Raw genomic sequence first — 22,455 nt, forward strand, 5'->3', positions numbered from 1 at the left:
CTTCTATTTAACCACAGACAGATATTCAACTCAATTTATTACATACCTTTCTATCAAAGTTATCTGACATTATCATATAGTTTAACTTCTCATATTCTATTGTGTTTTTCTAAACTGTAGTGAATAAAATGATATAATGTGAGAAATGTTGAATATTTTTGGCTTGACTGTGTGTGTGTGTGTGTGTGTGTGTGTGTGTGTATATACACATACATACATATATATACACATACACACACATTTTTTGGATCCATATATTCAGACAGTCTAATATGCCGCGTCAGGAAATCTATTGTTTTTGCACATTATTTTAGTTTTTTACAGAAAACGACCTGATAAAAGATGAGAGAGACTCACAAGCCACTGATGCTGAGCTGCTTGCTGTGTTTTCCTGAAGACAAGAAAGATATTTAAAGAGTAAAGCAATAGTTTATGAGACGTCTATAAGATGCTTTCTGGGAGATCTCAGACTCACCGTCTTTTCTTGGCGCTTAAGAGGCTGACGTTCATCTTCTCACCACCCTCCTCAAACGTCTCGATGTCTACTTCTTCCTCACTGTACCAGTCGTTCTAGAAGAGAAATACAGCAGAGTTTCTCCTTCAGAATGATATTATCATCTGATTTAGATTCACGTTCTCAATCTCGACTTGATTCAGTACTGATTCATTTGGATGCATATGCAATCAGGACATGTTAATCATTATAGTCACACTTTTGTTCCACCTTCTGATGTTTATTCATGTTCATTGATAGAATTTCTTTATAATATGGACAAAGCTTGTTAAGAACATGGTAAAGCAGCCCAGAGCGATTCATGTAATTGTAGAATGAGTATCGGTTGACGTCTGTGATGATGGAGATCTGACTCACGCTGTCTTCTGTGGTCCATCCATCACTGGAGTACATCAGAGCATCAGAACCGCCTGAAACCTGCCGTGTTCTCCTCCTCTTCTGGGTCTCCTCCGCTCCGGCCGGTTTAGTGAAGCTCCGTGAGAGTGACGGGGTGCGACCCTCAAACAAAGAGCACGTGACGGACCCGAGTGTCTCCTGGACTCCAGAGGAGGTCTTCAGAGGACGGCTGACATCTGAGATCGTCTGCTCTGTTTTGACCTCGCTCTTCTGTAGGGTCCGGTTGTCCTCCGCTTCGTGGCAGGCCTCCATCTTAACGCTCACAGACCCGTCCTCCGGCTCGGAGCCGCTCCTGTACGGATGTTCAGACTCTACTTTAATGATAAGCGGAGCGCTGTTGTTCTGAGAGCAGAGCGGCGCCGGATCTTCAGCTGGTTCTGTTTTAACAGAGACGGGGGACTCTTCAGGAGCAGGGTCTTCTCTCTCTTGGATGTTTTCGCTGGATTTCTCGGAGCATACGGAAGGAACGGAAGCAGAACTGACAAACATGGGGAGTTTAATCAACCTATATCCTCCAGGAAGTAACAGTGTGGAAGCGGTTCCTGTTGACTCTGGAGTACTTCCTGTCTGCTCGAGGCCCGCGGTTTTGCTCTCGGCGGAAGGTGGGCATATTCTGAAGGAAAACATGCCTGCTTTCCCGAGCGAACCGTTCTGTGGACCCGGAGCTGCCGCGTCCGAAGGTAAAGCCGGCGTTTCCTTGAACGCCGTGGATTCTGGGTACGATCAACGGAAGGGGTTTAGACGAAGTGTTCTGTGAAGCAGCCGCTGGCACGGACGAGGTCCCCTGAGATGATGCTCCTCCTGAGGAGAAACAAGGTGAGGGTGATTCACGATGCAGAAAACACAGACAAAACCAGTTATGAAACTGATCAAGAATAACGTGTGCAGAAATGAACGAGAGTAAGTAACAGGTTTCGTGTTTTGGCCGTTGATTTTATTGAATTGTTTTTGTATATGTGGTTGGTGAGAGCGTTGGCCAAAACACACAAGGAAACGCGTTTTGAAAGAAAAATATCACCGGCGGTCACAGACACAGCACTGGGATGGGATTAGTTTTCTCAGAGGATCACGGAGTTCGCTGAAAAACCAGCAGCTAATTTCCTCTGGAATGATTTCAGAGGTTGCGTCTCGTCCGAAAGGGCCTAAAGACACCTACCGGGTTTCGTAATCATCACATCGGAGTGGTTCGAATATAAAGAGAGGGTTTTTGGATACACTGACCTGAGCCGCCGGGCTGCACCTGCACAGGTACCGCTGCAGTGATGGGCACCAGCTGGATCATCTGACCGTTAAACTGACACACGTTGACCCCGCTCATACCTGCCACCGGCTGCAGAACCACCTGCTGCCCCGGAGGAAGAGACGAGGCCGGCAGAACCGTCTCCACGCCGGAGAGAGGCGGAGCTACCGGGACCAGGCCGCTGGAGAGGGGTGGGGCTACCACGTTTAAGCCACGCCCAGGGTTAGTACGCCTCATGTTTTTAGGAGCCCTGGGCATCGCCGGAGATCGGGGAATGGGCCTTTTGAATGCTTCTTTACTCTGATTTGCTTGGCTCACTAAACAAGAAAAAGTAGTTTATAGAAACAATTAGAACGGTAGGATTCTCAGCAGCAGTCAATCATTTCTGCAGAAGAATATATCGTTTATATTCCAAGCAGTCATTTTGCCATTCAATGTAATAATCCAGTGAGATTTGTGAAATCTGATCATCTTTACGACATGAAGAAACAGAACAAACTGAGACTCAAAAACCAGAAAGATACCTGCAAAGCTACAGTACTGTTAAACGTTTTAGTGAAATGAGGATGCTGTCAAAAATAAATGACATAAATGGATTTTTTTTTTAAATCACCGAACTGGACTTGAGCCGTTTCTCAGGAGGTGACCTACTGACACACTACAGCAAAAGATAGAAATAACTGACTTTAAACCATTTTTAGCTCAATTCTGACCAGGACTGAAAATAAAACTAATAAGATTGTTTTGCATCAAACCAATAATGTTTTCTAGTTCTAAGCTTAAATACCCATTGACTCAAAATATTTCTCTCTGTAATCAATGTGTAATGGACTTTAGACACGTCACAGCACATCATGTACTGAATCAGGTCACTCGTCAGGGTCGTACCTGTGTGTTTTGAGTTTGAACTCCTCGTCTCTTTGAGTGCTCTGGAAAGCGCTTGGCTCGTGTTTGGAGGCAGTGGTTTTATTCTGCCGGTGACGTAAGCCGCCAGACGGTTGGCTGGATGCAGCGCTCCCATCCGGCCCAGGATCAGTTTAGCCTGAGCGTACGTCTTCCCATTCACCTGAGATCAGGAGAGGATCGGATCAAACACCGCTCACAGAGGAGAGTCCTCCAAACTGAGCAACACCTTACCTTTATGGGTCCAGAACGCACTGGATCCTTCTTGTCGGCCCTCAGGAGACCAGCGGGAACGACCCGAGACAGAAGAGGAAAGTGTTTCTCAGGCGGCGTGTTTGAGACGTCCTGCCTCTCTTTACCGTTCGCTCTGTGGACTTTCTGAGAGGAAGAGCCCCTTTCAGGTTTCTTCCCGCTCCGCCTCGGCTCTCGAGTCTTGTCCGGCGTCTGTCCGAGGGACACACACACCTTGTAGATCAGCGTGGATCCGCGCTCGTCTTTTCTCAGGTCTTTGGAGAGCAGCTCCACCTGGTAGACGTCGATGTAGGAGAGCGGTGCGAGGAGGTTCATGCTGACGCAGCGGAAGAGCTCTTTGAGCACCAGAGAGCGGTGCGTCTCCCAGTTACACCCCGAGATGATCTCCAGCACTTTAGTGGGCTCCTCGCCTGCAAACACACAACACAAACTTAACTGGTGTTAAAAAATACATATATATATATATATATATTTCCATGTGTAATCATGTCAATTTACATGGAGGAGAAAAATGGCACTCTTTGTGGGATATTATTAATAAAATAATTTTCTGTCCAAATATGTTGAATGCATTTTATTAGACTAGATCATGTGTGTGTGTGTGTGTGTGTGTGTGAGTGAGTGTGTGTGTGAGTGAGTGTGAGTGTGTGTGTGTGTGTGTGTGTGTGTGAGTGAGTGTGTGAGTGAGTGAGTGAGTGAGTGTGTGTGTGTGTGTGTGTGTGTGTGTGTGTGTGTGTACTCTGTAGAGGTGGTTTTTGCAAAATACACTGCTTAAACAACAAATAAGATATTATTGTAATAATTACGATATACTTTCTGCTCTAATTTACCCATTTAGAGTTATTTTCCTGTTTATTTCTGTCGGACAAACAAGCTGTTTTGTGTAAGTAAAAGAATAAAAGAGTGTCTGATACTGACCTGGACTCTGAGACGCAGAGAGACCCAGCTGAGACACACCACTGACCTTCAGACCACAGAGAAGAAGAAGATCAACACAAACACTCCCCAGTGTGTGTGTGTGTGAGTCAGTGAGTGTGTGTGTGTGTGAGTCAGTGTGTGTGTGTGTGAGTCAGTGTGTGTGTGTGTGTGTGTCAGTGAGTGTGTGTGTGTCAGTGTGTATGTGTGTGTGTGTGTGTGTCTGTGTGTGAGTGAGTGTGTGTGTCAGTGAGTGTGTGTGTGTGTCAGTGAGTGTCTGTGTGTGTGTGAGTGTGTGTGTGTGTCTGTGTGTGTGTGTGAGTGTGTGTGTGTGAGTGTGTGTGTGTGTGTCTGTGTGTGTGTGTGTGTGTGTGTGTGTGTGTGTGTGTGTAGTACCGTGTGTTCTGGAGCACTTCTCTTAGCAGGCAGTAAGTGCACCTGTAGAGGAGGGTTGCTGTTATATTCTCTCACTCGAGCACACGTCATCATACTCTCCAGGTATAAATACACCGGGTCCTTCTCAGCCTCCGGCACCTGACAGGACACCACATATATATATATAATAACTAAACTAAACCATCCAATACAGGGGGAAGTTAGGGATGTAACGGTATTATCAATCTCATGATACTGCGATAGAAAAACTAGGTAATATTATATTCTGAGCACAAAATGTGTTTATTTATTGTTTAATAAATCCTAATATCCCTATATTGTGACAGTTCTTTAAGATCTGGCGGCTGGGTTGGGACAGAGAGTAAACCCTTGATGAACAGCGCCTGACCTGTGGCCGGGGCCCGGGGGTCTGACAGCGGGGCCCTCGTCTCAGGAGCGGGGCTCTGGAGGCTCTGGGGGTGAAGAGCGGCTCGGGGTCCATCTCTCCGGCTCTCCTCTGCCACAGACTGCTGACCCTGACCGCTGGCTCCGGCCTGTCGTCTGACCCGGGACCAGTCACGGCTGAGACACACAACACCGACACGAGATACAGACCGGATCGCTCTTAAGAGCACAGGTGTATTTGTACGCTAAAAGCTGTGATGAATGTAAACCACAAAATGAAATCTAATTAAAATAAAGCGTGTAAGACAGACAGACTGATGAGGGATCGACTCACGGAAGGCTTGCAGGCGTCTGGAGCGGACGAGGATGATCCTGTGTCTGAAGCAGCTGCAGCTGAACATGCACTGAACACGTCTGCAGTGAACGGGTCCTGCAGCTCCTCTCTTCAGACTCTCACAGACACAGCCCAGCCGGCAGAAGTCTTTAACACACGGTGCCGCCCGGACCGGCCGCGTCTCCCGCGCTCTCTGGACACAGCACTGGACGTCACTCTCAAACGCTTTCACCCCAGAGTCAGAAAACTGAACAACATTTTTGTTAAATCTTGTGCCAATGTCTATTTTTGATAATCCGGGAAAGATGTATTAATCTGGTTTCCTCATTCATCAGTACATTTTTACAGCAGCACAGCAATTCCCAAACATTTAATATTTACTTCCAGACATGTTAAAGTTATAAAAACAATAATTTAACAACATATTCACAAGCTGCACAAATTACTAGTCACACAATTAAAAATAAACCATTTAGATTGCTTTAATTTCTAAATTATTTATAATATTTGGAATAATTATTTCACCGTATGAGCAGATACATGTACTTACAGTGCTCTTAAGAAAGCAGTGATGATATAAGGTAACTACAGGGTAGGGTTAGGTTTATTACCTTGTTATTGCAATTATTATAATAAGTATTTACATGAGGAACAATACTGTAAAATAAGGTGCTCATTTTTTAATTATCTATTTATATAAATAAGCAAATCTATAAAAAAATACAGAATTTTTAGCATTTAAATTTTTTTATTATACAAATGTAAAAATTATCACAAGCAAATGTGAAGTATTTTTTTAAATATTTATTTTGTCATTTTGTAAATATAATATTAATATTTTTATGTAAATAAATACATTTGAATAATTTGTTTAATAAACTAATTATTCTTTATATAATTAATACAAAAATACAGTTATTAAATATAAATAATTAAAAACTGATTTGTCATCTATTATGATCTGAATCACAATACGTTTCATTTTTTTATTTCTACTAAAAACCCTGCAGTACTTCAACTTTTAAAAAACATTTATGGCAGTTTTTTCCCATCTTTCCCACTGCATCTCATATTACACTTTTTTGTTAAATATTCTATTTTATTGCTTTAAAGAAAAGCGCATTAGTAATATTTTGCTCAAAAATCTAATTATAAAACAGAAAGTAACACAACTTAGTTTATGTCTGTGTGTTGCTAGGCAACCCCAGCCGTTACTCTTCATTTGCTCTGTATTATTTTGCTCAATAACCCCGTGTTTCTCCTCACACCGCGGTTCTAAACACTAAACTCATCCTCTGGACGCACCTCAGCAGCGGTCAGCAGCGAGCTCAGGGCGAAGCCGGCTCTCTCCGAGCTGATGTGAGTGGGGCTCTGCCCGAGAGAGACGGCCTGCTCCGGAGGGGATGAAGACGGCTGCGCTCCGTCCACGGCGTCTCTGTTGAACCTCAGCGTCGGTCTCCTCCGCCGGTACCTGCCTCTCCGTCTGGACGGCGCCGGACGCTGCTGGGGGACGTCTGCAGAGACGCTGTGCTTCCAGCGGTGCCTGCCCGTGGACGAGTGAGACGAAGCCTCCGGAGTCCTTCTGACGCACCGCCACGCTTTAGTGCGCTTGTCACGCTTGGTCTGAAGCACACTATCTAGGGTCTTCACGTAGCTGCTGCTCTTGACGGGCAGCTGATAGAGAACCGGAGACGGAGCGCTGGAGGAAAACACGGCGGCTCTTTCAGTGATCCTCTGACCTTCAGCCTCCAGATACTCATCCAGCAGCTCTGAGGAGAAGGCTGAGTGACCGGAGCCTGGGGCAGAAACACACAGAACACACACCTGAACACACACACACGCCAGAACACACACACACACACCTGAACACACACACGCCAGAACACACACACTCCTGAACACACACACGCCTGAACACACACACGCCTGAACACACACACACACACGCCTGAACACACACACACACACGCCTGAACACACACACACACACGCCTGAACACACACACACACACGCCTGAACACACACACACACGCCTGAACACACACACACACACGCCTGAACACACACACACACGCCTGAACACACACACACACACGCCTGAACACACACCTGAAGACACACGCACACACACCTGAAGACACACACACCAGAACACAAACCTGAACACACATACCTGAACACACCCGCTTGAACACACACACACACACACACACACACACACACAGCAGGGCTGGTAAATACACCTAGAAACCACCCTGAGATTAAAACTAGAGGAGATCATCATCTGCTGCTAAACTCTAGGCTCAGAATCTTTCAGAAGATCATCTCAGAATCAATCTACGAATCGTTTCTGCACTGATTTTTCCTCACGGTCCTGAAACGAAGGAGCGCTCGTGATCTTACTGTCGGTGGAGCTCTTTGAACGAAACTTCTCCATCCAGCCCTTGATTCTGTTCAGATCCTGATCCCTCGCCTTCCCAGAGACACAGCCTGAAGCGTCTCCTGGACACAAACGATTAACAATAAATCATTAAACAAAACACCACTAATATCACTTCTTCATGTTATTTGTGGTTTTATTTAGAAAATACATCTCTAATATTTATTACCATAGTTAACAGGTTTTTGTTTGATAAATAAATCAAATTCAAATGGAATCTGGAAAAATTTTAACAGAAAACACAGAATTCAGAAAAAAACTAAAATAAATTTGGGAAAAGTAAAAACTTTGAGCCAAAAATGTTTTTGTAAATTCAAAAAAAAGAGAGAAAAGAAATAAAACTTCTAAAATGTAAAGATTTTAGAATTCATTTAGCACACTTTTTTTTACTAAAATGTAAACATTAAAACAGAATCCAGAAAAATGAAAACAGAAGAAACAAAACTTGAACAGAAGCCGTGTGTCACACAGACGCTTTACTCTCATCACTCATAACTGATTACAGATCCACGATCTTACGAGAGGATGAGGAGACGACGGACGGAGGCAGAGGTAAAGCTACACCCAGATAATGCAGGTCTATGGGTGCCGTCGGATCCAGAAGATTCAGTTTCAGTCCAACTGGAGAGAAACAGGACAGAATGAATGAAGCAGACACTAACAGATGAGCTGAGATGATTTCTTCTGCTGAAATAAACTGAATCTGATCTCTTCATCAGATCTTCTGTGCTCAGTTCAGCAGGGACAGGATTTAATAACTTTAAACTCATTTTTATAGTTTATGAGTGTCTTATCTTGAGTCAAATTCTTACATTTAATAATTTATGCATTGAATGTGTGATGAGTCTAAATGTATTTTAATAGATTGAATCATGTGGAGAAAGAACACACTGTAAATGAGACGTGTCTGGACTTCTGTGTCTGTGAGTGTGTGTGTGTGTGTGTGTGTGTGTGTCTGTGTGTGTGTGTGTGTGTCTGTGTGTGTGTGTGTGTGTGTGTGTGTGTGTGTGTGTGTGTGTGTGTGTGTGTGTGAGAGTGTGTGAGAGTGTGTGTGTGAGAGTGAGTGTGTGTGTGTGTGAGTGTGTGAGAGTGAGTGTGTGAGAGTGAGTGTGTGTGTCTGTGTGTGAGTGTGTGTGTGTATTTGTGAAATACCTGATAATATAAATCTCACATCATTAACACACTTCAGATCTTATGGTGGATGATTAAGCCTCTCACAATATCTTTTTGTTGTGTGATATATTGTTATATATTATTGTCATTCTATGCCACTGAATGTATAATCCTAATATAACAGCATGATAACACAGGAAGACCTAGACTCTTAACTGACAACAAATATTTAATTCTTAAAAATATTTAGATCATGGAAACTAGGTATAAACATTAGATACCTTGAGAACATTTTCTTATAAGTAGAAAAAAAGACAAATACACAAAAAAAAAACATATATAGTGTTTGTATTCTGAGGTCAGAGTTCACCTTCCTGAAGAGCTGGATGAATGATCTGACGGTTCTTCATCTGCTGGAGCTGCTGCAGTAAGATCATCTCCTGCTCAGAGAACCAGCCTGAACACACACACACACACACACACACACACTCTGAGTCTCTCGTCAGAGCGGAGGCGGCTCAGGATCAGAGGTTTCTCACAGACCTGCTTCAGGAGCTGGTTTCTCTGCTCTTGATGAAGTTGAGCTCCTCATCTTCCCAACATGAAGGTCCAGCGCCTCCTGAGACACAAACCAGCCGATCAACACCACCAGCCTTCAGAGAACACACCGGCTCTGTGTCCGACTCATATCAGTCATCTCCAGGTTTTACATTCATTATATAAAGAAGTCACACGTTTCCAAACCAGGCACAGCTTACTTATACCTCCCTGCTCCTTACAGCCAGCTGGAGAACGTGACGTTTAACACGAAGTGAACCGTGCAGTGTATTAGAAAAACTGACGTATTTTGATATGTTGCCATTACGAAAAAATACAGGACGTTTCCTCAGAATTAACTCAATAACTAAATAAAACACAATACAATAAAATTAAAGCATTTCATATTAAACCCCCTCATTTTAACAATATTTTCAGCTTTCTATTTGGTGTATAGTTCAGTCATCTGCACACAAGAAAGCGTTCAGATGCGCATCACGACGTCTAGTTTCATATTCCCTATTTCCTGTGCATCACTGCCAGCTTACTACGAACACAACAACAGCATGGGAGCTCATGAATAACACAGATATACTTGCTTTCTCGTACGGCAGTACATCTAGTATCAACATCCTCTGACACGAAATGGTCTGACGGCATAAAAATCTAAGGGTTTGATAATAAAACTAGTGTAAAAAAACATGGTTTTGGTTTTGGCCTTAGCACACAGAAGTGTATATTTCTTCTTTTTGTAAGCGTGAAGGAGCTCTGAATGCTTGTAGGCTGTGTTTCTAATAATGAGGATGCTCGTTATTCAGACGTATACGGACAGAATCTCTCACACCTTGGCAGTGAAGGAGACGAACAGCAGGCCGTCCACCTGCTCCAGGTCCGGCTGCATGGACGCCGTGTCCGAGGCGCTGCTGACCGCTGCTGACCTGTGCTTCACGTTAGTCCACCACTTAGCCTTAGCCTTCCTAGCGCCGCTCCTCCAGCCCCGGCGGTACACGCGCTTGACCCCGCGGCTGACCCCGGAGCCGGCGGCTAGCGAGGAAACGACCGAGTCATCTCTGACCGGCTTCCTTCCCTCTTCACTGGACTCAGATCCTTGATGTGTGTGTGTCCAGCTACAGATGAATGAAGAAACAGCGGCAAACACACGTGAACACTGACTGTGTGATAGAACACACACACACACACACACACACACACACACACACACACACACACACACACACACACACACACACACACACACACACAGACACATGCACACGCACAGACACACACACACACACACACACACACACACACACACACACACACACACACACACACAGACACACACACACACACACACACACACACACACACACACACACACACACAGACACACACAGAGACACACACACGGTCCAGCAGGTACCTGCGGTGTTTCTGGCGGTCAGCGGCGGTCAGAGCCAGCTTGAGTTTGTTCTGAATGAGGCGAGCGCTGGGCCCGTCCTCTCTGAACGCCAGCATGAAGGGGTTGCAGTCGATCTTGAGCCGGGTCATCAGCGGGTTCTGGTAGCTGGTCACCGTGTAGAAGGCCGTTTCAGGGAAGGTGAAGACGTGAAGGTCCGGCTCCGGGCCGACGGGAACCACGCACAGCCGAGGCTGATAGCGGCGCATGGGACGCAGAACCAGAGCAGAGTCTCGGTCCTCGGGCCGGTGGGACAGCTTCAGCTTGTAGAAGGACACGGGTCCGTCCATCCAGCGCTGACCCGGAGCCGGAGAGTCAGGGTGGACGCACACTACAGAGAACACACAGAGAGCTGAAGGATTAGCATCGCTCAAAACTGACCCCGGAGCACAAAACCCGTCACTAAGGTCCGTTTCTTTAAACTGAGATTTAAATAAATCATCTTTACACTGACGTCTGGTTTATTAGGACACAGCAATATTTAGTCTGAGATACAAGTATCTGAAAACACTCGAGTCTAATCTTCTCATATTAAATACTTCATGAGTTCATGAGAATATCAGTAACGCTTTAGTGTCCAAGTCTGACTATTAACTAGCTGGTTGTTAGTTAATTATTACTTATAAAAAGCCCACATTAACGTCTCATCTACCAACACCTTAAACCTATCCATTCTTAAATTTAACAAATACTTTACTAAGTATTACTAAGCAGTAATTAGGAGTATACCGAAGCATTGTTTGTTTGTGTTTAAGGTCTTTCCAGCTTCTGTGGCTGTTTTCATGGCCAGAAATATTCTGACTAAACAATATCACATTTCTATTTCTTTTTCTTTTAATCCAAAACTGTATTTGGCTCAACTCTGTTAAAAGAATGAACCCGAATAATAAAACGCTCTCAATGAGATGAAAGCAGCGCCATCCAATAAAACATGTTCAGACATTTGTCAGAAAGAACAAGTTCTTGCTCTAGAATTAAAAAAACGTTTTTCAAACACTGGCCCTTATCTCACGGAGTTTATTCATTATATATTAAATCTGTCTGCCATTTGTTATCAACATAGGAAGAAATTATTGGTTTAAAATCATCTGATCCGACCAATACTGCTCGCTCGTTTGTATAATGAGTTAATAGTTAGTTAATATAGAGAACTGGACCCTGATCTAAAATGTGACCAGAATAATTTACACACTTAATAAAAAAAAACATTTAATGTCTATCAGTAACTTGTCCAGGTTGATACAGGATTTAGAAAGTAATGAGTAATAATTAAGAACTTTTTGGAGAGTAATTCGTACAGTAATCTAATTACACCGTTTAAAATGTAATTAGTAATTTGAAATTATATAAAAAAAAAAAATTTACATAACATTTTTAAAAATGTAAGAAAAAGGAGAATGGGTCAGAAGTTCTTAAAGTGTAGATGGTCTCAGTACAGTTAGAAGCAGTGGTCTCAAAGAACTAAATCACACCTGATCCGGATCTTCAGGATCACCAGAAACGTCCAGGAGCCGGACCCGTTAGAGACCACTGCTTTAGGTGAGCGATACTAACCGCGGGGGATTCTCTCATGATCTATCTTGAGTCCAGTAAGACCCGCCGGACTCTGAAGGAGCGCGTCTCCGGCGCCGTCCGGCTCCCAGCTCTCCCCGGTCCAGCGGTGCTGCCGGTCGTCCACGGGAGCGATGTCCAGGATCAGGAGGTAGCTGAGGCCGGGCCGGAGACCGGTCAGCAGGAAGCGGCAGCAGGGGAACATGCGTCTGCCCCGCTCCGTCAGGATCATCTCAGTGCCCAGGCCGTGGAAGCGGCTCCAGACCGACTGGTTCTCCAGCCGGACCGACACGCCGCCAGCGCTTCCCAGCATGCCCTCTGCTGCGTCCATCGCCTCGTCTACGGACCAGTCCACATCCGGACGAGTCCTGCATCTGAGAGCGCTGGGAAACAAGAAGACCGCTGAACAAACAGGAAAAAGGCCTGGGACTTTTAAAAGATTGTTGTTAAATTATGCAAGTTTTATTATTTTAGTGAACCGGACTTGCTTTGTGATCACTAATATTTCATTAACCCTAGAATAATTAACTTCATTGTGTTTATATACTGTGTCTGTTTTATAGCGCACTGTATTTTTGACGGACTTCAGGGTTTTTTCTGCCAGCTATACAAAAGTGTGATGTGTTTAATTAAAAATAACGCAATAACTCATATTTTTAGTAATTATTGCTTGTGAACACAACTTTGTTTTTCACGGAAAGCACACAGAAAAACAAAAACGACAACAAAAAAAATAACTGTGAGAGGTAACACTATTATCGGCGATTTGATTACAGAGACCTTCTCTGTGTTTAATGATAAAAAGTTTTTACTCTGGTCATTATACATCACTGTGACTCTATTTGATACTGTTCAGTGCTTTACTTATATTAATAGAAAACATTCTGAGAAAGTGTTTGAACCGTGATTGGATGAAAAAGTCAAAAACGTGAGATAAAAAGAAGCAATTAGATTTCATACACATATAAATCTTTATATAAACCTATAGATTTTAGGCGACAGCTGTCACAGACGTGTCAACTTCTGACTCGGCCAATGAGGCGAGGTTAGAGGCGGGGCCATCTGTTTGAAGACCAATGAGAGAGAGGAGGAGCGTTCTGAGGAAAACCTGTCTGAAACAGTTGTCGTTGCCAATTAGTTTAAGTAAAAAACACATAAAAAACACGCAACTTTAACGACGAAATGCTTACACGTGCACAAAAGTAACTGTTTTTCTTTAAAACAAACGACGCTTGCTTTGATATTTATATGCAATATTCCCAAAGCACAATATTCATATTTGTAGACGTGAATAAATGACGAAATACCGTATGAACGATCTCTGCTGTTACATTTCAGTCAACACTAACGAAGGGTCTTTAAGTAGCGCGTATTTCAAGTCATGCAACGCAAACACGAGTGATATGGAGCCACAGGTTAGTCGCTAACTAGTACTAGTTAGTGCCAGCTCGTGGACGCGGGAGCAGCATTTCGAGTCAACAAACTCAGCTCGACTGAAAACAGAAGCCTGCGAAGCGACTCGAACACGAGCTGTTTCATCCCTCACCTCGATAAAGCCGTGCCGCGCTGCGTCTAAGTCATTCTCTCGCTCGTTCGCGCTGTTTCTCGGCGGATTCGGTGCTTCTTAACCGAAATGCCTCCCAAACCAACTGATCCGCCGCGCTCGGTGGCCACGTGACGACACGCACCGCAACCGCTCCCCGCTCGCGCTGTTTTAGTCGCGGACCAATGGCGTGGCGTTCCGGTGACTGAGGCGACGCGCCTTTTCTCATCGGACTCACCAGGAATAACTCGGGCGGTTTAAACACACTGGAGTTATCCCTACAGCGCATCATTTATGTCTCACTGTCTTTTGCAGTCAATGAAATAAACCAACCGTTTTTGTTTCGATTATACGAGGTCATGCAGCTCACGTGAATTATTTTTTGTCATATTTTATAGTGCTGCACTAACTTTTGCGACAAATTCAATCGTTTCTTCATGTTTTCTTTTCTTCATTTGCAATGTTTGAAACAAAGTATACATCATTTGAAAAAAATAAAAATAATAACTTTAAAGTTACCTGACCAGAGCCCTAGAGCGGGATCGCCCTCTCGGAAGTGACGTCATCTCTTGGCGGGAAAACGGCGGTTAACGTAAATGATAACTTTTTGATGAACAAAAAGGTTTAAGAAAAACACATATTTGATCATTTCTTCGATGTTTTGTGCTTTTAGGTGGTCCGTGTCTATCAAATATTCATCCATTTCGATCAAATAATAACACAGATCAGTCTGAAGGGTAGAAATATGTGGATGAACTTTAAGTTGAAGTCCTGAGGTAAGATTCCTGTCAATCATCACTGAGAAAAAAAAGCTCTTTATGACTTGATAGTTTATATATTGCCCTTTTTTTATTCTTTCTATCATCCGTATTTGGGTAAAAGCGTCTGCTAAATGATAATGTATTTTTAGAATATAAATAATGAAGGTATAATGTTTATATAAGGGTTATGATCTTGGTCAAAGCAGATTACTGATGATTGAAATGTTATAAATCATAATGCATTCATATAGCATCTTTCACAATTTGTCTGTCATTGGGTTTAATGTCTTATTTTGCATAACAGTTATCATAACTATTAATATGTAATTTTTCTAGAAGGAGTGGTAATGTTGCTGGATGATTATGATTATAAACTATAACCAATTTTCAATTATTTGAATAATAATAATATTTACTGTGATGGCCAGAGATGAATTGCATATGAAGATATAACTATAATTGTGGTAATTAAGATGGAATATACACAACTAGTCAACAGTGTAATTAAGTAATAAAAGCGATCATAATTAGAAATGTTTGTCGAGCAGTAAGTCTATTATTATTATGATTTCTGTAGATCATGTGACGCTGAAGAAATAAGTGACACTTTAACAGACATGCAGATAACTTATAGTTCAAAGTTTAGCCAAACTTCACTGAATATCGTATAATCAATAATTTCTGAAAGTAAACCATGAATGTTTAACATTGTATTCGTTGTCAAATAACTCACTGATCATCTAAACTGAACACGGTACAAAAGAAAAGGAAGAGAAACCTGTTCTCTTTTGAATCGACGTGAAAAGGTGCAGAAATAAGTTTCATTTTTGTAGTTGATGATAAAAATAGATAATAAACTAGCACGTATTTTGTAGTGCAGCTCAAGACAGAGGCTTTCCTTCGAATCTACTACAGATCTGTCCAGCAGTATTTTCAGAGTATTATTTTTGTTTTGTTTCCTAGTATGAATATCTAAAGAAAATCATAATGAATTTACTGTACAAGTAAAATGAAATTATGTTCGTTTTCTGTAAAAAACTATAAAAAATATTAGCCTTTCTTACACCATTGTCAGATATTTTTGTTTGTTTTAAGCAAAAAAGAACAAAACTTTGATAGTGTTTTTAATAAAACAAGACTTGGAAAGAAAACAAGGAAATGCTAAGAAAGAGAATAATTTTTGCACCATAGAATAAAGTGGACAGATCTCTGGTAGATTCAGAGGAAAGCCATGGGACACCATTAGTGCTGAGGTTCTTGGGAATTTTGTGATATTGAGCTTCAAAACCAGGCATGAGTCCATTTATCTTTCCATCGATGTCTGGTTTATTAGGATCAGGACTATCTGAGGGAGCAAGAAATATCTAAACATTGAGAAAATGAGCATTAAAGTCCAAATGAAGTTCTTTTTAGAAATAAAGTTGATATTTTGTGGTAGGAAATGTACAAAATGCCTTCATGGAACATGATCTTTACTTAATATCCCATCCTTTACCGTAAAAGAAAGCGTATAATTTTGTCTCGTACAGTGTTTCTAGAAATAGAGCTGTGCTCTTACGACTCGGTTCTCCAGAGATGTTTATTTCTGTAAAAAGTGGATAAAGAGCAAGCATGAACATTCATGAACGTTATGAAACGAAAAATTGTTTTTAGAAGCAAAAATACAGGTGCGTGTTTTTTAGATAAAGATGTTGTTAGGTGTGATGGAGTGAGAGAGAGCTCTGATAATGAGATTATTCCACCTGCCACACAAAAGTGTGACGCAGCTAAGTGTTTTTAATTAAAAATAATGAAAGCAGCTCCGCCCTGAAGCCCGTGTTTACTGTCAATCATCAGCTCCGTGATGAAGGAGCGAGGCCGAACTCCGTGGAGAAATCAAGCCTCAGCTCCAGCTCGTCCCGAGATGAAGGACACCAAAGCTCCAAGGCATCAATTACGCTCTTCTCCGGCTTCTCCTTAACGAAGCTGTGACTTCACCGAGGAGCAGAGGCGTCTCCGGACCTGCTGCGGAGCGCCTCGATGGAGGGCTCGTACCTGGACCTCCTGGCTCTGAGGCTGCTCATCTCCGTCCTCGGCGTGCTGGGCAACACGCTCCTCATCGTCTCCATCCTTCAGACGCCTCGCCTCAAGTCCTTCGAGGTCTTCCTCCTGGGGCTGGCCTCGGCCAATCTGGAGGAGATCGTGGTCGTGGACGTCTACGACATCCTGCTGTCGCGCACCGCCCGCAGGATCAGCATCTGGAGCTGCCGGGGCCTGAAGTTCCTCACCATCCTCGGGGAGATCTCCAGCATCCTCTTCACGGCGCTCATCAGCATCTACCGCTATCAGAAGCTGCGGGACGTCCAGACGCGGGTCAGTCTCCCGGTCTTCATGGACGGCCTGCGCTCGGCCGTGCTCCTGGTGGTCTTCTGCGGAGCCGTGGCTCTTGTCTTCAGCCTGCCCACGCTCCTGGTCAACCTGGACTGGAGTCAGCTGAACTCCTCGACTCTGGGCTGCCCGGCCGATTTCTTCCAGTGCTCGTTCAGCAGATGCCCGACTCGGAACCGCGTCTACAAGTACTCCTTCCTTCTGGTGTGTAACGTGCTCCCGCTGCTGACCGTCACGCTGACCAGCTCCATGATCGCCAGGATCTTGATCGTCCAGCAGAAGACGGTCAGGTCCCGGCAGGCCCCGAGCGCGAGGCAGCAGGGGCCCCGGAGATCGTCCTTCTATCGCAGCACTCTCTCCATCCTGACCGCCATGACTCTGTTCCAGCTCAACTGGACCGTCTACCTGTTGCTTCACCTGGCCTTTGACCCCGGCTCCGTCCCTCTGTGGTCAGAGTTTGAGTTCTTCATCACCACCTTCTACAGCGCGGTCAGTCCCTACGTCTACGGGATCGGAAACAACCTGTTCAGCGTGAAGCGCTTCCTTAGGAAAGCTTCCAGCTAGATTACTCTTTTATAATCCCTTTGTGTTCCTTCTAGTGCACTGTTTTTGTTACATAAGGTATGTGTAGATTTATTATGTTTATATAAATACAAACACATGCATGTATATATTTAAGCTATTTTTTGATGTGTTTATATATTTAAAAAAAGTATATATATATATATATATATATATATATATATATATATATATATAATTATATATTAATTTGAATTACTGTTAGTTACTGTTTTTATAGTTTATTTATAGTATGCTGCAGTCAGCTTGTGTTTTTATAGAATTAGTTAAGCTTCTAATTAGATTATTAATTGTGATGTTTGATATTTTATATTCTATTGCATTTCAAAATAAAAGTTGTTTGTTTACATAATGTATGTGTATATTATGTATTTATAAACACATGCATGTATATATTTAAGAAAAAAATTATGTGTATATATATATATATATATATATAAAAATTATATATTAAATATTTTTCATTTCAATTACTGTTAGCAATTTTGCATTTATGTAATTTCTGTTAGTTACTGTTTTTATGTCTATAGTTTTATAGTATATTTATGTATAGTATGCTGCAGTCAGCCTGTATGTTTAAGCTTCTAATTATATTATTAATATGTGATATTTGATATTTTATATTCTATCGCAGTTAATCACATTCATGTATATTTGTAAGGAAAATATACTTTATATATCTATATATATATATATATATATGTGTGTGTGTATATATTTTTTGATATTTATATTTTTAATTACTATTTTAGTAATTTTGTTGTATTTTTGTCATTTCTATTAGATACTGTTTTTAGTTAAATATATAGTTCATTTTTAGGTTTTGTTAATTTTTTTAGTTTAGTGCATCAAGGAAATGAATGAAAATGAAATGATTTGTGAACTGTCTTAAAATATAAAAATATTAAATTTTCTGTCAGGAATAATGAAGTGTTGTTAAGTTACCAGTCTCCTGTTTCAAAGGCTCTATTAAAGAATCATTCACCTGAAAACAAATAAGGTCTGGTCGTTTATTACTCGTGTCTTTTTATATTCTTCATTGAATCATCTGTATATATATATATATATATATATATATATATATGAAGTATATAGAATATTTTCTGTCTGGGTGTGTGATTTGAGCTCGGAGTGAAAGTCTTGGTTTCCTGTGTTCTTACAGTCAGATCTGAGACGGGAGTGACCTTCAGCCCTCAAGAGACGGCTCTTCAGCATCCTTTCTACACGGTTTCACACCATCTTCATCTTCATCATCACGCTGCTCTATCTTCTCGGGAGCGTAGGGTTCGCAATGTTTTTATGAAATATCATCCATTTCAGGTCCAGAAATATTGTTCCTTAACGTTTCACAGCTGCCGGAGATGACTCTATAACACTTCTCTAATGTTCTCATAACCTGTCATCATCTGAACAAGTGAGTTAATAGAGTTATGATCTGACAATATTTGACTGAGACACAACTAATCTGGAATCTTACTAATCTAAGATGAGGATGTTGCGTGAAGATATTTTGTCCACTTCCTGCCGTAAATATATCAAAAGCTATTGTTTATTTAGTGAGGATTTGGACACATGAAAAGATGATTACTTTTAGTGTGGGAGCAGATATTCTTATTTATTCATCTTTCAGACGATTCATGCATCTCGGTTTCACAAAACGGACCGCTTCTGTGCTCCAGGGTCACGTGAACAGTTTTCTTTTTAGGATTTCATACGCTATAAACATCCTGCCCAGAGAAAGAACGTCTCAGAGGAAGCAGAAACTGGCTTTAGTTTGTGTTTTTCTGTTCTCTGATGCAGAGATATTCAAAGGCAAAGAAAACCCACTGAAAGAAGAAGCTGTATCAGTGTCGCTCTAACCGTAAAGAAACTCTTCTGAGGGAGCGAGCGAACAAACACTTAATATCATCAGAAAGGTTCTTCCAGGAAGAATTTGAAGAAATAACAGGAATAAAGCCCTTATTAGTGAATTCAGGACTGGGGGGAAGGACAGAAATCTGTTTTTATTATTATTATTATTATTATTAAAGATCATACACATTTCTGGCCTAAAACAGTATTGTTTTCTAGAAACAGTAAAGTGATATCTTAAAACTAAATCAAGGTCAAACAACTGGTTCCTAAGTTTTCAAGCAGATAATGGAAAGTTTGAGGGAGTTTACTAACAGAATAATTAGACATTAATTAAATAATAATACCAGCTAATTATAAAGAAGAGATCTCGATGAAAATGGATTTGTAAGGAGTTGTTCCTTTAAAGTCAGTAGAATGTGAGGCACTCGGAGGGATGAGTTTCAGGAGTTCTGGCGCTCGTTCGCGTCCTCTTCCGCGTCGCGCGCGCGCGTTATAACGCTGCCAATTATTGACATTTCGACGCGGAATCTGACGCGCGCTGTAATGCCGATGAGCGCGATCTCCTGATTGGACGAGGAGGATCAGCATGTGTGTGTGTTATTGGTTCGCGTGAAGTTGAGCGCAGAAGCAGGAAGAGAAACAGCCGCGTTAGACGAGACCGCGACGCTCCACCGCGCGTTGAACTGGTGAGTGCCCGCGCGCATTGACCCTCCCGCGTTTAATCGCGCGCCCCGCGAGCGCGTGCAGACCGGGGGCGCTTTAAACGCGTCGCGACGACGCGAGCCGTGAGTTGATAGCGCGCGCTGTGACGCCGCCGTTGTCGAGGAAGGGCGTTATTTCTGCTGGAGGAGGGCGTCGGGCCTCTACCGTTCTCATAAACAACAAACACCGCGACGACGTCACGAAGCAATAGGCGGCGTGACGTCACGACCGTAACGGTAAGGATCGGCGTCGAACTTTAAATCCCCTCCGCTCGCGCGTACGTGCGTGACGTCAGGCTTCACGCCGCGTGGTCGACGATCAGCGATTGTTTTAAAACGTTACTGATAACGGAGAGCTGATGTTTGCGAACTGAGATCTGCTTCATCTGAAAACTGTCTGGTTTGTTATGATTCGGACGACATCCGCGAGAACTATTTGAACTGTCGCTTTTAAATTTGTCCAAATGAAGATATATTCACCGCCTTCACGGGACGGGATCTTAATATCCTAATGATTTTGGCATAAAAGAAAACAACATTTCTACAGATACACCTGTGCTCTTAAGACGCAGGATTGTTGTTTCATGGATTGAGAAACCTGCATAAATTCATATTCTGATGTTTACGCTACTGGCAAAAATAGTGATATACTAGTATTTGCTTCCAGATTCAGCATCTGTGAGTATTCATTCGCCTTCAAGCTTTTAGAAACACATATGATAATGTGGTTTATCCAGCAAAAGTGTGAATATTATTGAAGTTATCAACAAGACATCATCACGAGAGTCGTCCGTTTGACTCGAGTGTTCTCGAGATGCTTTTACTGGAGATGGGGTCTTGTTTTCGGAGAAATTTATCAGATATTAAACGAGTTCATGATTCAGGGGTCAAAAAGAAATGGTTGATTGAGTGAACGTGGGAGAGTTTTGCTGCTCTGTGACTTTAAGAGCCAAAAACAGACAGGTTCAGTCTTTAGACACTTACAGAACTCTTGCATCAGAGATTTAAATACAGTTTTTAATGTTACGCCCCTTACTATACCGTGATGCTGTGACACAAGAACAATAAACACATCACTAACAAGGCATTTGTTGCATCCAGTGGAGACATAATTACTGATTATCATGATTTATAGTGTCTTTTTAAACATAAACATAACACATGAAACACAAACAACAAGCACTACCCTTCATTTCTCAAAACTCACCTTTGAACAGTTGTTTTAATAAGAAAACACTGAAAGGTTGTGAGTCAGAAGCTCCAGACTGTTCTTGTAGAGTCTCTTTCTAGTCTCTGTTACAGTCAGCATAGATTCAGGAATCAGTTCTCAGTAAATGCTCTCTAATGTTTGTTCTGAACGGTGTAGTAAACTCAACTTAACACTGATTTCTAGTCGTGTTCTCTTTTGGAAACAGTTTCAGTTTCACGACGAAACACAGCGTCTCCAGAACATGGCGCCCGCAGCAACACCACACACAGAATAATAGCTCCGCCTTCTTTCTTCATGTAAGCATTTGGGCGGAGTTTATAGAAAATATCTCTTTGGTTTTGAGAGTTTAATCTTTACGGCTTTAGGGATCTTATCTACGCACCAACAGCTCCAAAGAGAAAGCAACACAGATCATATGACCCTTTAAATACACAGACCAGTCCAGTTCTTCCACACTGACTCAATCAATCATTACTGTTTGAACTTTTCCTTCTACAAAGAGGCATTGCCACGTTAGAATACAAAAAGGTCCTGTCCAAACTCTTACCTTAAAATAAGAAGCACACAGTTCCCTAGAATATCATCATATGCTTAAACATTAAGATCTGTACTCGTAGAAATAACTAAAGAAGAGTTGTTTTTGTCAGTATAGTGTATCTAGGTTTAAGGGTGTTTATATATTTTAAGGACATCACTTTTTTGCAGTCTGATCAGAATGTACAGTTCAAGTTACTTCTATGTTAAAGGTTGAGATCAGAGGTATTCAAGCTTACTTTATATATACTTTATATATATATATATATATATATATATATATATATATATATATATATATATATATATATATATATATATACTTTACATGGCAAGTCTTAAAACATGCAAAAACAGTTACTAAAAACGAATTCTTCTCTTTTTCACGAGTGTTGTAAAGAATTCGTAGACTTGATCGCACAGATACTCTTTAAACTGATCTGAGCGTGAACTGACTTTAACTGT

The 22,455-nt window shown here is 42.0% G+C and overlaps 3 protein-coding genes across 6 annotated transcripts in view; 2 read left to right on the plus strand and 1 right to left on the minus strand.

Moving 5' to 3' along the window:
* Positions 1–1,277: 1,277 nt before the first annotated feature.
* magl (MAX dimerization protein MGA-like) lies at positions 1,278–14,123 on the minus strand. The gene is made up of 17 exons (XM_043220153.1): positions 13,985–14,123; positions 12,442–12,821; positions 10,852–11,218; positions 10,270–10,552; positions 9,432–9,507; positions 9,259–9,345; positions 8,295–8,396; positions 7,739–7,837; positions 6,640–7,130; positions 5,335–5,527; positions 5,005–5,177; positions 4,617–4,754; positions 4,224–4,269; positions 3,288–3,715; positions 3,039–3,216; positions 2,132–2,467; positions 1,278–1,711 (listed from the first exon to the last, which is right to left on the minus strand). The coding sequence occupies exons 2-17, from the start codon at positions 12,767–12,769 to the stop codon at positions 1,416–1,418; spliced, it is 3,621 nt and encodes a 1,206-aa protein (XP_043076088.1). The 5' UTR covers positions 12,770–12,821; positions 13,985–14,123; the 3' UTR covers positions 1,278–1,415.
* A 2,638-nt stretch (positions 14,124–16,761) lies between these two features.
* Positions 16,762–17,673, plus strand: LOC122325520. Its single transcript, XM_043220556.1, has one exon. The coding sequence runs from the start codon at positions 16,762–16,764 to the stop codon at positions 17,671–17,673; it is 912 nt and encodes a 303-aa protein (XP_043076491.1).
* Positions 17,674–20,106: 2,433 nt separating this feature from the next.
* LOC122324854 (bromo adjacent homology domain-containing 1 protein) overlaps positions 20,107–22,455 on the plus strand; it is an 11,283-nt gene continuing 8,934 nt past the window's right edge. For 2 of the 4 annotated variants that reach the window (XM_043219556.1, XM_043219560.1), the window contains exon 1: positions 20,107–20,231. The gene's annotated coding sequence lies outside the window, so the exon portion shown is untranslated. The other 2 variants (XM_043219557.1, XM_043219559.1) reach the window with 2 other exon arrangements.

Source organism: Puntigrus tetrazona, chromosome 20 (assembly GCF_018831695.1).
Source record: "Puntigrus tetrazona isolate hp1 chromosome 20, ASM1883169v1, whole genome shotgun sequence".
Lineage (NCBI taxonomy): Eukaryota > Metazoa > Chordata > Actinopteri > Cypriniformes > Cyprinidae > Puntigrus > Puntigrus tetrazona.